General features: G+C 41.7%; 1 protein-coding gene and 1 long non-coding RNA gene across 2 annotated transcripts in view; one reads left to right on the top strand and one right to left on the bottom strand.

Moving 5' to 3' along the window:
* Positions 1 to 1,098, bottom strand: part of LOC112157277 — a 4,426-nt gene extending 3,328 nt beyond the window's left edge. Inside the window, exon 1 of the long non-coding RNA XR_004948683.1 lies at positions 962 to 1,098. This is a non-coding gene — a long non-coding RNA (uncharacterized LOC112157277). The remainder of the gene's footprint in view (positions 1 to 961) is intronic.
* On the top strand, positions 950 to 8,568 carry LOC112157276 (aspartate aminotransferase, cytoplasmic). Its single transcript, XM_024289942.2, has 9 exons — positions 950 to 1,201; positions 4,013 to 4,194; positions 4,274 to 4,397; positions 4,479 to 4,591; positions 5,147 to 5,251; positions 5,387 to 5,537; positions 5,615 to 5,780; positions 5,890 to 6,032; positions 7,012 to 8,568. The coding sequence occupies exons 1-9, from the start codon at positions 1,093 to 1,095 to the stop codon at positions 7,149 to 7,151; spliced, it is 1,233 nt and encodes a 410-aa protein (XP_024145710.1). The 5' UTR covers positions 950 to 1,092; the 3' UTR covers positions 7,152 to 8,568.
* Positions 8,569 to 11,531: the final 2,963 nt, after the last annotated feature.

The raw sequence follows: 11,531 nt of genomic DNA, 5'->3' as shown, positions 1-11,531 counted from the left end.
TTCTGGCTCTTTCGAGACTCCATAATCAGAATCAACAACAACATTCACTGGCAATTAAATATCCAAAAGGCTAATAGAGCATGATCAAACATATTAAAGATTAATTTAAAAAGTGTGGTTTATCAAGTTCTATCTTCACATGTTCAACAATTGTGCACTGCAATGGATTTTATATTTAAAAAATTACCTTTTAAATTTTCTTTGGCATTTATAAGGAGGTAACAACAACTATTGAATTCATCTTCTGCCATAAAAACAGTAACTCCAAACATAAACATTTGATCATTAACAGCGTTTCAGTAATTCATAAATTAAATATTTAACATGAATTGTTGCTTTAAGATGCTAAAAAAAGATAATTAAAAATAAAAAGACGAATTAATGCATAATTAATGCATAATTTTTAAGATGAGAACATATTTTTAAACTCCTCCCAAGATTTAGAATATTTACAAAGAATTTCAAATCATACCTGGAGTCACTGAGGTTCCTTAAGAGACCAAAAGTAAAAACAATATAAAATAGACTGAAAACTTTCCTTTAGTTTCTGTTGTTGAGTAAATTTTTTTGTATCACTTTGCTCAGATTTATCTTTATTTTATAATAATAATAATTATTATTATCATGTTGTTGTTGTTGTTTCATTCTGCAGTTTCTTTCTCTGTTTGTTTGTAACCATTCAAAGACTTTGATGTATTAGATACATTCTTGTAATGTGCAGTCTAGTTTAATGTTCTGTAATGTTCTAATTGTTTAATATGAAACATTTGATGACTAAATAAATGACTTTAATCACACACGTAGACACAATTTCCCTTTAAATAAAGTAGCATACATTAAATAACACATTTTAAATATAAAAATGACCCTTCATCATCTAGTCCCGTGATTGGCTGCGAGAGTCTGACGTCACCCTAACGCGCTCTCCCATTGGTGGCTGGACGGGCGCGTGTTACGTTACCGTCCCTCCGCGGCGCTGTCAGTGAAGGTGAACTCGGCTCCTCTCCGCCTTTCTCTGCCCGTCTGTGGAGGCGCGCGTGCCCGGTCTTCTCCCGCTTCTCCGCACCGGTTTCCTCCGCCTTCACCTGAGCCATGTCCGTTTTCGGAGAGGTCCCGCAGGCGCCGCCCGTCGCCGTCTTCAAGCTGACCGCTGACTTCAGGGAGGACAGCCACCCGCAGAAGGTGAACCTGGGAGTTGGAGGTGAGCGTCGTTAGCTGTTTGCTAACGCTACGAGCTAGCACGCGGACGCTTGTTCCCAGGATCCGGCCAGTCACGTGATATTCGCCCGCTTTAATGCTACCAAACATTAGCATCGGTGTGACCTTCGCTAACAGGCTAGCTGTGATGCTAACGGCCTCCTGTCATTCTGTCTTTGGCTCACAGTTTCACTTTACTGCAGTTTGGTCCTAAATGAGTCAGCTGTCGTAAAATGTCTTCTTAAAAACAGAGTCTCTAACTCCTTCAGACAACCGTAGAAACTCTAAACTTTGGATATCAGGGGTTAATGTTCCACATTAATATGGAGAACTAAGAGGACACCTGATGATCAAGGTGATACAGAAAGGGGGTGAATGAGATGGATGGTTGGGGGGCTCAAACCTCCATGAGTTCAACTTCACACCCTTCATTTGCGTGAGGATTTTAAAATAAACTAACTCACGTTTACCCCCAGCTCGTCCTGTTCCAGCTCCAAAGTCTGGAGTCTTTAGGAATTTATGGAGAACTTCAAAACTCCTGGTGACGTCTGACCATCAGCTGGAGTGTTGGCATCAACCAGTGGATCACAGTCACTGTTGGAAACTGAATTTAACACAAGCTACAAGTCTACACAGAGAAACTCTACACTCGTTCGTGATTGAAGTTGTAGTTTTGTATATGGTATAAAGCATATGTGTCAAAGTTAAGGCCCGGGGGCCGGATCCGGCCCTCCGGGTAATTCTATCCAGCCCTCCAGATCATTTTACTTTATTGTTATTAATGATCCAATGTTATCTTTTGCTCATTTCTAACTTGAAAAATTTTGACAAAATATATTTTTATAGAGAGTAAAATATTGAAAGTTATTTAAGGTTTAAGTTAATTTATTCTGGAATAATATTCCTGCCTTTTTATTATGCAGAATTATGTTTAAAAGATACGGGTTTTTAAAAAATTAGCATTCTGCAGCTTTTTGGACTATTTTGACATTTACTAAACTTTTTTTTTTTTTTTTTTAGCCAACATTTCAGTTACATACTAGCTGTTTTTGCTAACCTAAGTTTAGTTTTTTTAGTTGTTTTTTTTTTAGGCTAATTTGTCATTTTGCTAATGTTTTAGCTGGCTATCAGCTTCAGCGTTTCTAGCTATCAATTTCTGCATCTTCAGCACCCAAATTTAGCTTACAGCATTCGCATTAGTATTGTCACAGGTAATGTTATATATCTAGTTCATAATCATGTTAAAAAGTTACAGTTTTATGGTTTTAAAATGTAGTTTTTAGTGTCTTCAATAAATATTTGTCCTGTTCGGCCCGCGACCTCAGGTGTGTTTTGGATTTCGGCCCCCTGTGATTGAGTTTGACAATCCTGGTTTAAGGAAACATGAAGGAATTCTGCTGTAGCTTCAACTTCATGACCTTCAGTAGAACCTCCACCTTTTATCAGGAGGTTCATTGATTGGTTGGTTTCACAAAAGGCATCAAAGTTTGTTGTCGTTTGATCGTTAGACCAGTTTGACCTGAACGTTTGAGGAGAAACGCTGTGACATGAAGCTCCTTCTAAGTTTCTGTTTGGTTCTGCTGGAGACCGGTCCGGATACCCGCAGCGGTCACGTGTCTGGAACAACGGCGGTCTGTCCCACACTCGTTTGTCTCTCAAACTCAGAGCAGCTTCTCTCGCGGTTCATGTTCCTCCTGATCTGTTCGTGCTGGTCATTCCTCACAAATATTCTTCTGAAGACCCCCCCCCGACACTCATGACCTTTGAAGGTCACTTTCCCCTTCGGATCCTGTCATCTGAGGCCTCTGCAGAAGCGTGGAGCACCAGGAGTTCCTCAGGGGTTAAAAATGTTCTCCACTCGGAGGTTAATCCTGATCCTGAAGCGGATCATAATCTCTGGGGTTTTATTGCAGAACATTGTAGTTTAAGAATTGTTACGTTTCAGAGGGAATGACTGACGCTCGACACCAGTGCAGGATTTTAAATGGAAATGATTTATTATCAGTTGTTTTTAGCTCTAAATAAATGTAATACTGAGACATTTTTAGTCTTTTCCCACAAAACACAGTGAACAGATTCACAGCCACAGCTCCTTTCTGTTCACTGAATCTTCAGCATGAAAGTTGTAATTTATCTGATTTTAAAATGTAAATAAAGAATAATTTTCTCTTCTGTGAGTTTAAACACTGAACATGTATCCGTCCATCTAAATGGACCTTAAATCACCAAAGTTCTGCTCAGAGTTTTGTCGTTTTCAGATGTTTTATCTTTAGGTTTGGGAGTTTGACTCCATATTCTCTTCTTTATGTCCAGATTAGTTTATTTCAGTTGCAACCCGAGTTGAACATTTTAGGGTTTTATTCCGATCCCTGAAGTGTTTTTAAATATTTTTTTTTCTTTGTGTGGAATACGATTTTTTAAAAAGTACTATTAAAAACAGTTAAATAAATGGGATTCACTTGTGATCAATCATTCTTAATGTGACGTGTAAATAATTGACAGTGAAATATTTAATCAGTCGACGGCTCTGGTGAACAGTTTAGGTTTAGTGGGTTCATGTTTGTTCTGTTTCACGTTAAAACTCTTTGAATTGTGGGATATAAATGAGAGAACGGACCTGATTGGCTCTCTGGAGGTTCTGCATGAGTTCTCCTTGAACATGCTGTGTTTCCAAGGAGATTTCAGATCAATATGGATGATGAATCTGAAGGATGTTCTGGATCTCCAGAACCGTCTGGTTCTGCCTTAAACAGCATCAGTTTCCACGCCGTGGTTCCTCCTGTGTGAACACTTGTTTTCCGTTTGTCCCCTCCAGCTTACCGTACTGACGACTGCCAGCCGTGGGTTCTGCCCGTGGTCAAGAAGGTGGAGCGTCTGATCGTCGAGGACGGCAGCTTGAACCACGAGTACCTTCCCATCCTCGGCCTGCCCGAGTTCCGCGCCGCCGCCTCAAAGGTCGCTCTGGGAGACGACAGCGCCGCCATCCAGGAAGGCCGGGTGAGATAGAGGGCGGGGCCTCCGCGAAGAGGTCCAAACCTCAGTTGAAGAAACGCTGATCAGGTTCCTATCCTCACAGGTCGGAGCGGTCCAGTGTCTCGGTGGGACCGGTGCTTTAAGGATTGGGGCAGACTTCCTGCGGCGCTGGTACAACGGTTCCAACAACACAGCAACACCTGTCTATGTCTCTGCACCCACCTGGGGTGAGACGCTCCACCACAGCAGGTTCTACTGAGAAGGAACTTGAGAACCATCCGTTTCACGCGTCTGTTCTTCCATCCCAGAGAACCACAACGGTGTGTTCGGTGACGCCGGCTTCAAAGACATCCGTCCGTACCACTACTGGGACGCAGCAAAGAGGGGTTTGGACCTCACGGGGCTCCTGGATGACCTGGAGGTGAGGAGCGGATGATTGATCAGAGTCAGGAACTTAACCAGACGCTGCGTAAACAAGACGGTTTTCATTTTCATCTCACATTTGGTTTCAATGACCGTAAAAGGTTTCCTGCAGGTCTTCCAGTGTGTCGCTAGCTCGTATATTTGCATTATGCTAACATATTTTCACCAGTATAAACGCGTTTTTCTAGTAGGATTTTAGTATTGCTATCAGGCTAGCATGATGTTTGCGTGATGCTAACACATTAGCATAATGCTAGCATGATTTTAGCTTGAGGATGTTATATTTGCATCATGCTAGCATGACATTCATGTGATGCTAACACATTAGCATTATGTTATGATTTTAGCCAGAGGGTATCATATCTGCATCAGGCTAACATGATGTTAACGTGATGCTAGCACATAAGCCGCGAGGGGTTTCTGTTGGTCCTCTGGATCGGTGGTTTTCATCCGGTTTCCATCATGAGGTTGTTTGTTGGAGAGTTACAGACGTGAGGAGGAGCAGCTGTGAGTTCTCCATCAGGAACGTTTCGTTCTGACTCTCTGTCCACAGAAAGCTCCAGAGCACTCCATCTTCGTCCTCCATGCCTGTGCACACAACCCCACCGGCACAGACCCCACCCAGGAGGAGTGGAAGACCATCGCGGAGATCATGAAGGTGAGAGCCTTCCCTCCACATCTCGACCTTTTCTTTCTGCTCTCATGATAAATAGAAGTTATTTCTGAAGGTCTTGTACCGGAAAGCTTCCATTCTTTCTCTGCTGGTCCATAAAGTTCTCCTCTTCCTCTCCAGAGGAGGAAGCTGTTTGCTTTCTTCGACTCGGCTTATCAGGGTTTCGCTTCTGGAGACTTGGATAAAGACGCCTGGGCCATCCGCTTCTTCGTCTCCGAGGGCTTCGAGCTCTTCATCGCTCAGTCCTTTTCCAAGAACTTTGGCCTTTACAGTGAGTGACCCTCTGCTCGTCGTGTTCCTGTCCACGCCGCTCATGATTTAAACTCGCCGCTCTCTGTGGCTCTGCAGACGAGAGGGTGGGGAATCTGACGGTTGTTGCCAAAGACGGTGACAACCTGACGCGCACCCTGTCCCAGATGGAGAAGATCGTGAGAACCACCTGGTCCAACCCGCCTTCTCAAGGAGCACGCATCGTCAGCAGGACGCTCACCAGCCCTGAGCTGTTTGCAGAATGGTACGCTCCGCCGCAGTTTTCAGCTTCTCGTTTGTCCCAAACACGCAGATGTTTGTCAGTTTTTATCTGGACTTCCGGCGGTTGATTCTGTGGTTCTCCGTGTCTTCAGGAAGGGGAACGTGAAGACGATGGCGGACCGGGTGCTGCTGATGAGGTCTCAGCTGAGGAGCAAGCTGGAGGCTCTGGGCACCCCGGGGACCTGGGACCACATCACTCAGCAGATCGGGATGTTCAGCTTCACCGGCCTGAACCGTAAGTTTGAAACACGCCGACAGCGGGAGCTCCTGATTGGTGATGTTCTGCCGTGAAGTGATGCTGGTCCAAAACTCAGTTCATCTCTGCAGCAGAATCCTTCAGAACTATCTGAGAAACTTCAATAAAACATTATTTTTACGCAAAAATAATTTCTAAAACTTTTCTAAAAATCCAATTTTTATCTGATTAGATTGATCGGAAATCAGTTTAATTACATTTTGCAGCGTGACCTGCGCTCTGCCACGTGGCGTCCGTTTTTCCTGGCGTCTGCTCTGAAGTGTGGCGTCTCCTGTATGGCGTGACGTCTATTCTTCAGCGTGGTGTCTGCCCTTCCATGTGTCTGTTCTGGTTCATGTCGTCCGTTCTGCCTCGGGTCGCCCCTTTTGCCTCGCGTTACCCCTTCTGCCGCGGGACGTCTCCTCTACCCCATGGCGCCCCGTCTTCCACGGGTCGGCCCCTCTGTCGCGGGCCGCCCCCTCTGCCTCCTGGCGCCCTGTTTTCCTCGGGTCGCCCCTTCTGCCGCGGGGCGTCCCCTCTACCCCGTGGCGTCCCCTCTACCCCGTGCCGTCCCCTCCACTCAATGGCGTCCCCTCTACCCCATGGCGCTCCATTTTCCACGGGTCGGCCCCTCTGCGGCGGGCCGCCCCCTCTGCCTCCTGGCGCCCCGTTTTCCTCGGGTCGACCCTTCTGCCGCGGGGCGTCCCCTTTACCCCGTGGCGTCCCCTCTACCCCGTGGCGTCCCCTCTACCCCGTGCCGTCCCCTCTACCCCGTGGCGTCCCCTCTACCCCATGGCGCTCCATTTTCCACGGGTCGGCCCTTCTGCCGCGGGGTGTTCCCTCTGCCACCCGGTCCTCCTTCTGCTGCGGATCAACTGTTTTATCGGACGTCGTCTGTTCTGTTCTCTCTGTTCTTGTGGTGGACGGAAGCTGATCTTCAGAGATTCCTCCTGATCCGTGTTTGGTCTTCATCTTGCAGCTAAACAGGTGGAGTACCTGATCACGGAGAAGCACGTGTACCTGATGGCTAGCGGACGCATCAACATGTGCGGCCTGACCACCAAGAACATCGACTACATCGCTCAGTCCATCCACGAGGCCGTCACCAAAGTCCAGTAGAGCTGCTGTGAACTTCCTGTCTGCGGCAGGAAGTTCCACCTTTTCCGTTTTTGTCTTTCTGTTCTGCCCTCTGATTGGTTAACCTGCAGTAGATCAGTCGGAGGGCAGGTGTTTCTGCTTTCACGCACAGGTAAAAACCTTCTGGGAGGTGCAATGGTCCTTTAGAAAACGCCCAAGAGCGCCACACGCTGATGTAACCTTCACTTCCTGTTCACTAAAGATCCTTTCACAATAAGAGTACAGAACAAACACAGTCTTCCTGTAAAGTCTGAATTCTGCTTTAGACGACAAATCAGAAAATATTTTCAACCACAAACTGTATTTCCTGAGATCTTTGGTGTTTTATTTAAAAGAGTTACTGATTTTAGTTTCATTATTTAAAGTTTGTGTAGATTCTCACTCATCCAGATTCCATCAATCAACTGGATTCTTTCATCTCAGATTACTGAAGATGTTTCTCCTCATCTCTAATCTTTAAGCTTCATTTATTTTCCTGCATTAATGGTAAATTCTTCACCTTTTACATCTGTGCACATAAACCAGAGTGTAAATAATGATGCACGAAGTATAAAATTCCACTTTGTTACAAACTTGTGATGCTTAAAGTAAAATTTAATCAAAATAAGCATCATTCTAGAGAGGAAAATAAGAGCAAATGAGAGTTTCTGATCTATTTTAATCAATAATTTAACAAACTTTCCTTAAGAAAGTAAATCTAAAATGTTTTATTCAGTATCAAATAACTCCTGGATCATTTAAAGTGACCTTTTCATTTGTTTTGTGACTTTGCGGTTCTGAAACCATCACCGGTTGAAGCGACACACTCCTGATTTCTCTCTTTAGTCTGTTACTCTCCTCTAACCTGCTGAAGTTCTTCTTTGGGTCTTCCAAATGTACAGGAGTTTCATGTTTTCTTACTGACACCTAGTGGAGATGGGAGGTATTGCAGGAACATGTGAGCTGCTCTCTTCAAATGTGGGATTAACATGCAGAGATTAAAAGAGTATTTAATCTCAGACGGTACGACCTAAACCGACTCTCTGCTCAATAAAACTGTCGCTGAAGATAAAAACATGTTTATGTAGAAAAGCAGAAACTATAAACGGTTCCATTGAAATCAAACAACACTCCAAATCAAAATCTGTAAACTTAACAGGATGGAGAAGGTCTTTAAAGGTCTCCATGTTACCTTTCAGAGTAAAAGCACATTTAGCATGTCCGTGTTGAGGGTGTGATGGTTGAAGAAGCCGCCGCCTCTCGTTAAATCTCAGTCTCCATTTTTGTGCCATCGTTGAACAAAGTCCTTCTGTCTGTCCTTCCCGCCTGCAGTGTCCTTAAGGTGATCCACCCCATGTGAAGCGGGTCGGCACTCGGCCGCTGTTTGTTTGTGCTCAAATAAATTATAAACCTTATCAGACGACTCTTTTAAGCTTTTTTATTCCTGAATTCATACAATCAAGTTTTTAACGTCACTGAAAATGTGTAAAATTCTGTTGCTTATTTGTCTCATTTCAATAAAACGTTAAATGACTTTATAATATATAATTGTATTTCCTTAGTTCAGACAGAACACATAAAAATAAATTCTTGATATTTTCTTTATATAAAGTTACAAAAAGACTCGAGAATAAACTTGGAACAAAGTCTATCAACAGTCCATCAAATTTGTTCTGAAACATTTGGCGATATGTTAGTTTGAATGTTAACATAATTCTAGCATGATGTTAACCTCTGGGTAACATGAGCACCATGGTAGCATGATGTTAGCATGATGCTAACAAATTAGCAGTAGTCTAACGCAATATTAGCATGATACCAACATATTAGCATTGTGTTAGCATGATGTTATGTTGCTAACTCTGTTGTATAATGCTAACATTTTTTAAAAATGAAGCAAACAGATATTAAGCTAGCATTATGCTAACATGTATGCATTATATTAGCATGTTGCGTACATAGTTGTATAATTCTAATATGTTAGTATGAAGTACGTATTGGTATTAAGTTAGCATTGCGCTAACATCAAGATTAGTTCTATAAGGCTTCATGTTACCATGAAGCTAGCACAAGTATCAAGCTAGCATTATGCTACAATATGTGCAATACATTAGCTTGATGGTAGCATGTTGCTAACACAATAGCATTATGCTAGTTTGATGCTAGCCTGATGCAAATATTTGTGTTATAATAGCATGATGCTAATATGTTAGCATGTCAGTGCTAAAGCTATTGCCTATAAGACATTTGGACTGAGTGACCCCTCCCCCTGACATTCCAAACAGGAAGTGGCTCCAAGAATCCAAAATCCCATAGAAACTCCATTGCAGCTTTTATTGCTTTTATTTTTATTTTTTATTGCAGTTTTCCCTAAAAGAATCAGAGACTTTTACCTTCATGATTGCAACATACTTTCATTGTGGAATTATTTTATTTCCTCACAAGTTTCGATGCAAAATAAGGTTTACAAGTTTAAAACCCGTCCTGAAGGAGGATTTTCTGAGTTTCCTGCTGGTTCTGCAGCGTCCAGGAGAACAGTCTGTTCTGTGGTCGACCTCAGAGGAGAGTCCTGATTGGCTGCAGCTCACGCTCCAATGCAGCAAAGTGACTCAGCTGGTTTCACATCCTGCACCCAGGAAAGGATGCTCCGCCTTCTCCCTACCCCCCCCCCCCCCCCCCCATCCGGTCATGATTGTCTTTAGAAGCATTTCTCTGGACTCTTATTTTGAAGGACCATAAAAACCCATCAGACATTCTTTAAAAAAGCTTTTCGGAGCAGAAAGCTGGAGTCGGTCTCCACTGATGTCGACGATTGGACCTTCAACCTCTGAAAGCCTTTCATCCTCTTGGGAGGGGCGGAGCCTCAGCACTGCAGCTGCGCTCGTGCTCATGCACGTGCAGATGCCCGATCATTCCAGGAGACGCTGGGCTCTGATGTCACTTCCTGATAGAAACTCTACAGATGCTCTGCATACAAAAGCTTCAGGGGTAATACGAAAATCTGGATCTGAAGAGACGAATTATTTCAAGAAAACATCAGGAAACGTGAAATCTGAAATAAGAGATACGAAACTGTTTTCTCATCTGAACTTCAATCGTTTCTGAAGCAAATAAAATAATGAAAATAAACCCAAATGTGGATCAACACAAAAACTCCTGCATGAGTTAGTAAATGTTACCGAACACATTCTAGTCACTGTCATGATCAGAAAGCTTCAAGTTTTAATAACATTTGCATTTATAGCACTTCCTAATAATAGAGTCTCAGGGCCACCATGAAAGAATAAGAAATAAATGAGTCAAATTTAAAGAAATTGAGTGAAAAAAATTGGATAATTATATAAAAGAAGTCAAAACTTTACAAGAATAAAGTCCAGAAATCCAAACTTTTATGAAAATAAAGTAAAATTATGAGAAAAATCAAAATTAATTGAATTAAACTGTAAAACTGAAAGAAAAACATTTTCATGAAATAAAAACAGAAGAGTGAGAAAAAGTTTAGTTTAAGAAAAAAGTCAAAATTTGTCATCCAAAAATCCAAATTTTAAGGCAAACTCTTATGAGAAATACATTGAAATATATTGAATTAAACTAACATTATGAGAGATATTTTATTTTCATGACAATAAAGACATTAAAGTGTGAGGAAAAAGTAAGAAAAATAAAATGAAGTAGTAAAATTATGAGAAAAAGTTCAAAATTTTATCATCAAAATAAAGAAAAAACAGGATAAAAAAATAGTTTTACAAGAAAATAATTCTTAAATTTCAGATAATACAATCGAACTATTTATTAATAAATTAATTATGTGAAAATGTAAAAACTCAAAAATAAAGTTGTATAAAAATATGAGGAAAAAATCTCAAGAAAAAATAAATAATTATAAAATAGAAAATAAACATTTTTAGAGAATATACTAGTAAATTTATGCTTTCAAATGTTGCCATTTCACAATTAAAACATCATACTTTTTTTAAAATAAAGTGTTACATTTAGCTTTTAAATTTTTCTCATAAAATTCTAACTATAAATCATAAATGTATGATTTGATTCTGGTCAAATTCTGACTCTTCTCTCATCGTTTTCCTGATATTTTCATTTCCTTTCATGGTGGTCCGGATCCTTCTTTCAACCTTATGGACAGTCGGGGAAAATAGAAACAATTTGGGACAAAAGTGACATTTTTAAAGTCAATCAATATGTTTTGATTGTAAGATTGATTTGTTTGATTAATTTTCCAGATTTAGAAAACTTTTTCTCTGCATCAACAGAAACTTCACAATGAAAAAGTTTCTGCTTTCATGGAGGAAAGAACGTTGCAGCTCAGAACTACAGGAAGGAAATCCCAGTAAACTGTGGGGCGAGTGGACCAGTGCATTGTGG

This window comes from Oryzias melastigma, linkage group LG1 (genome assembly GCF_002922805.2).
Source record: "Oryzias melastigma strain HK-1 linkage group LG1, ASM292280v2, whole genome shotgun sequence".
Taxonomy (NCBI): Eukaryota; Metazoa; Chordata; class Actinopteri; order Beloniformes; family Adrianichthyidae; genus Oryzias; species Oryzias melastigma.
Note: the sequence above shows the minus strand (reverse complement) of the source record. Positions and strands in the feature narration are given on the sequence as shown.

Excerpts from the sequence above, each read along its gene's own strand:
- LOC112157276 (XM_024289942.2), top strand. The coding sequence starts at position 1,093 with ATGTCCGTTTTCGGAGAGGTCCCGCAGGCGCCGCCCGTCGCCGTCTTC. Across the intron at positions 1,202-4,012 it reads GGTGAACCTGGGAGTTGGAG|CTTACCGTACTGACGACTGC; the intron begins GTGAGCGTCGTT and ends TGTCCCCTCCAG. Across the intron at positions 4,592-5,146 it reads GGCTCCTGGATGACCTGGAG|AAAGCTCCAGAGCACTCCAT; the intron begins GTGAGGAGCGGA and ends CTCTGTCCACAG.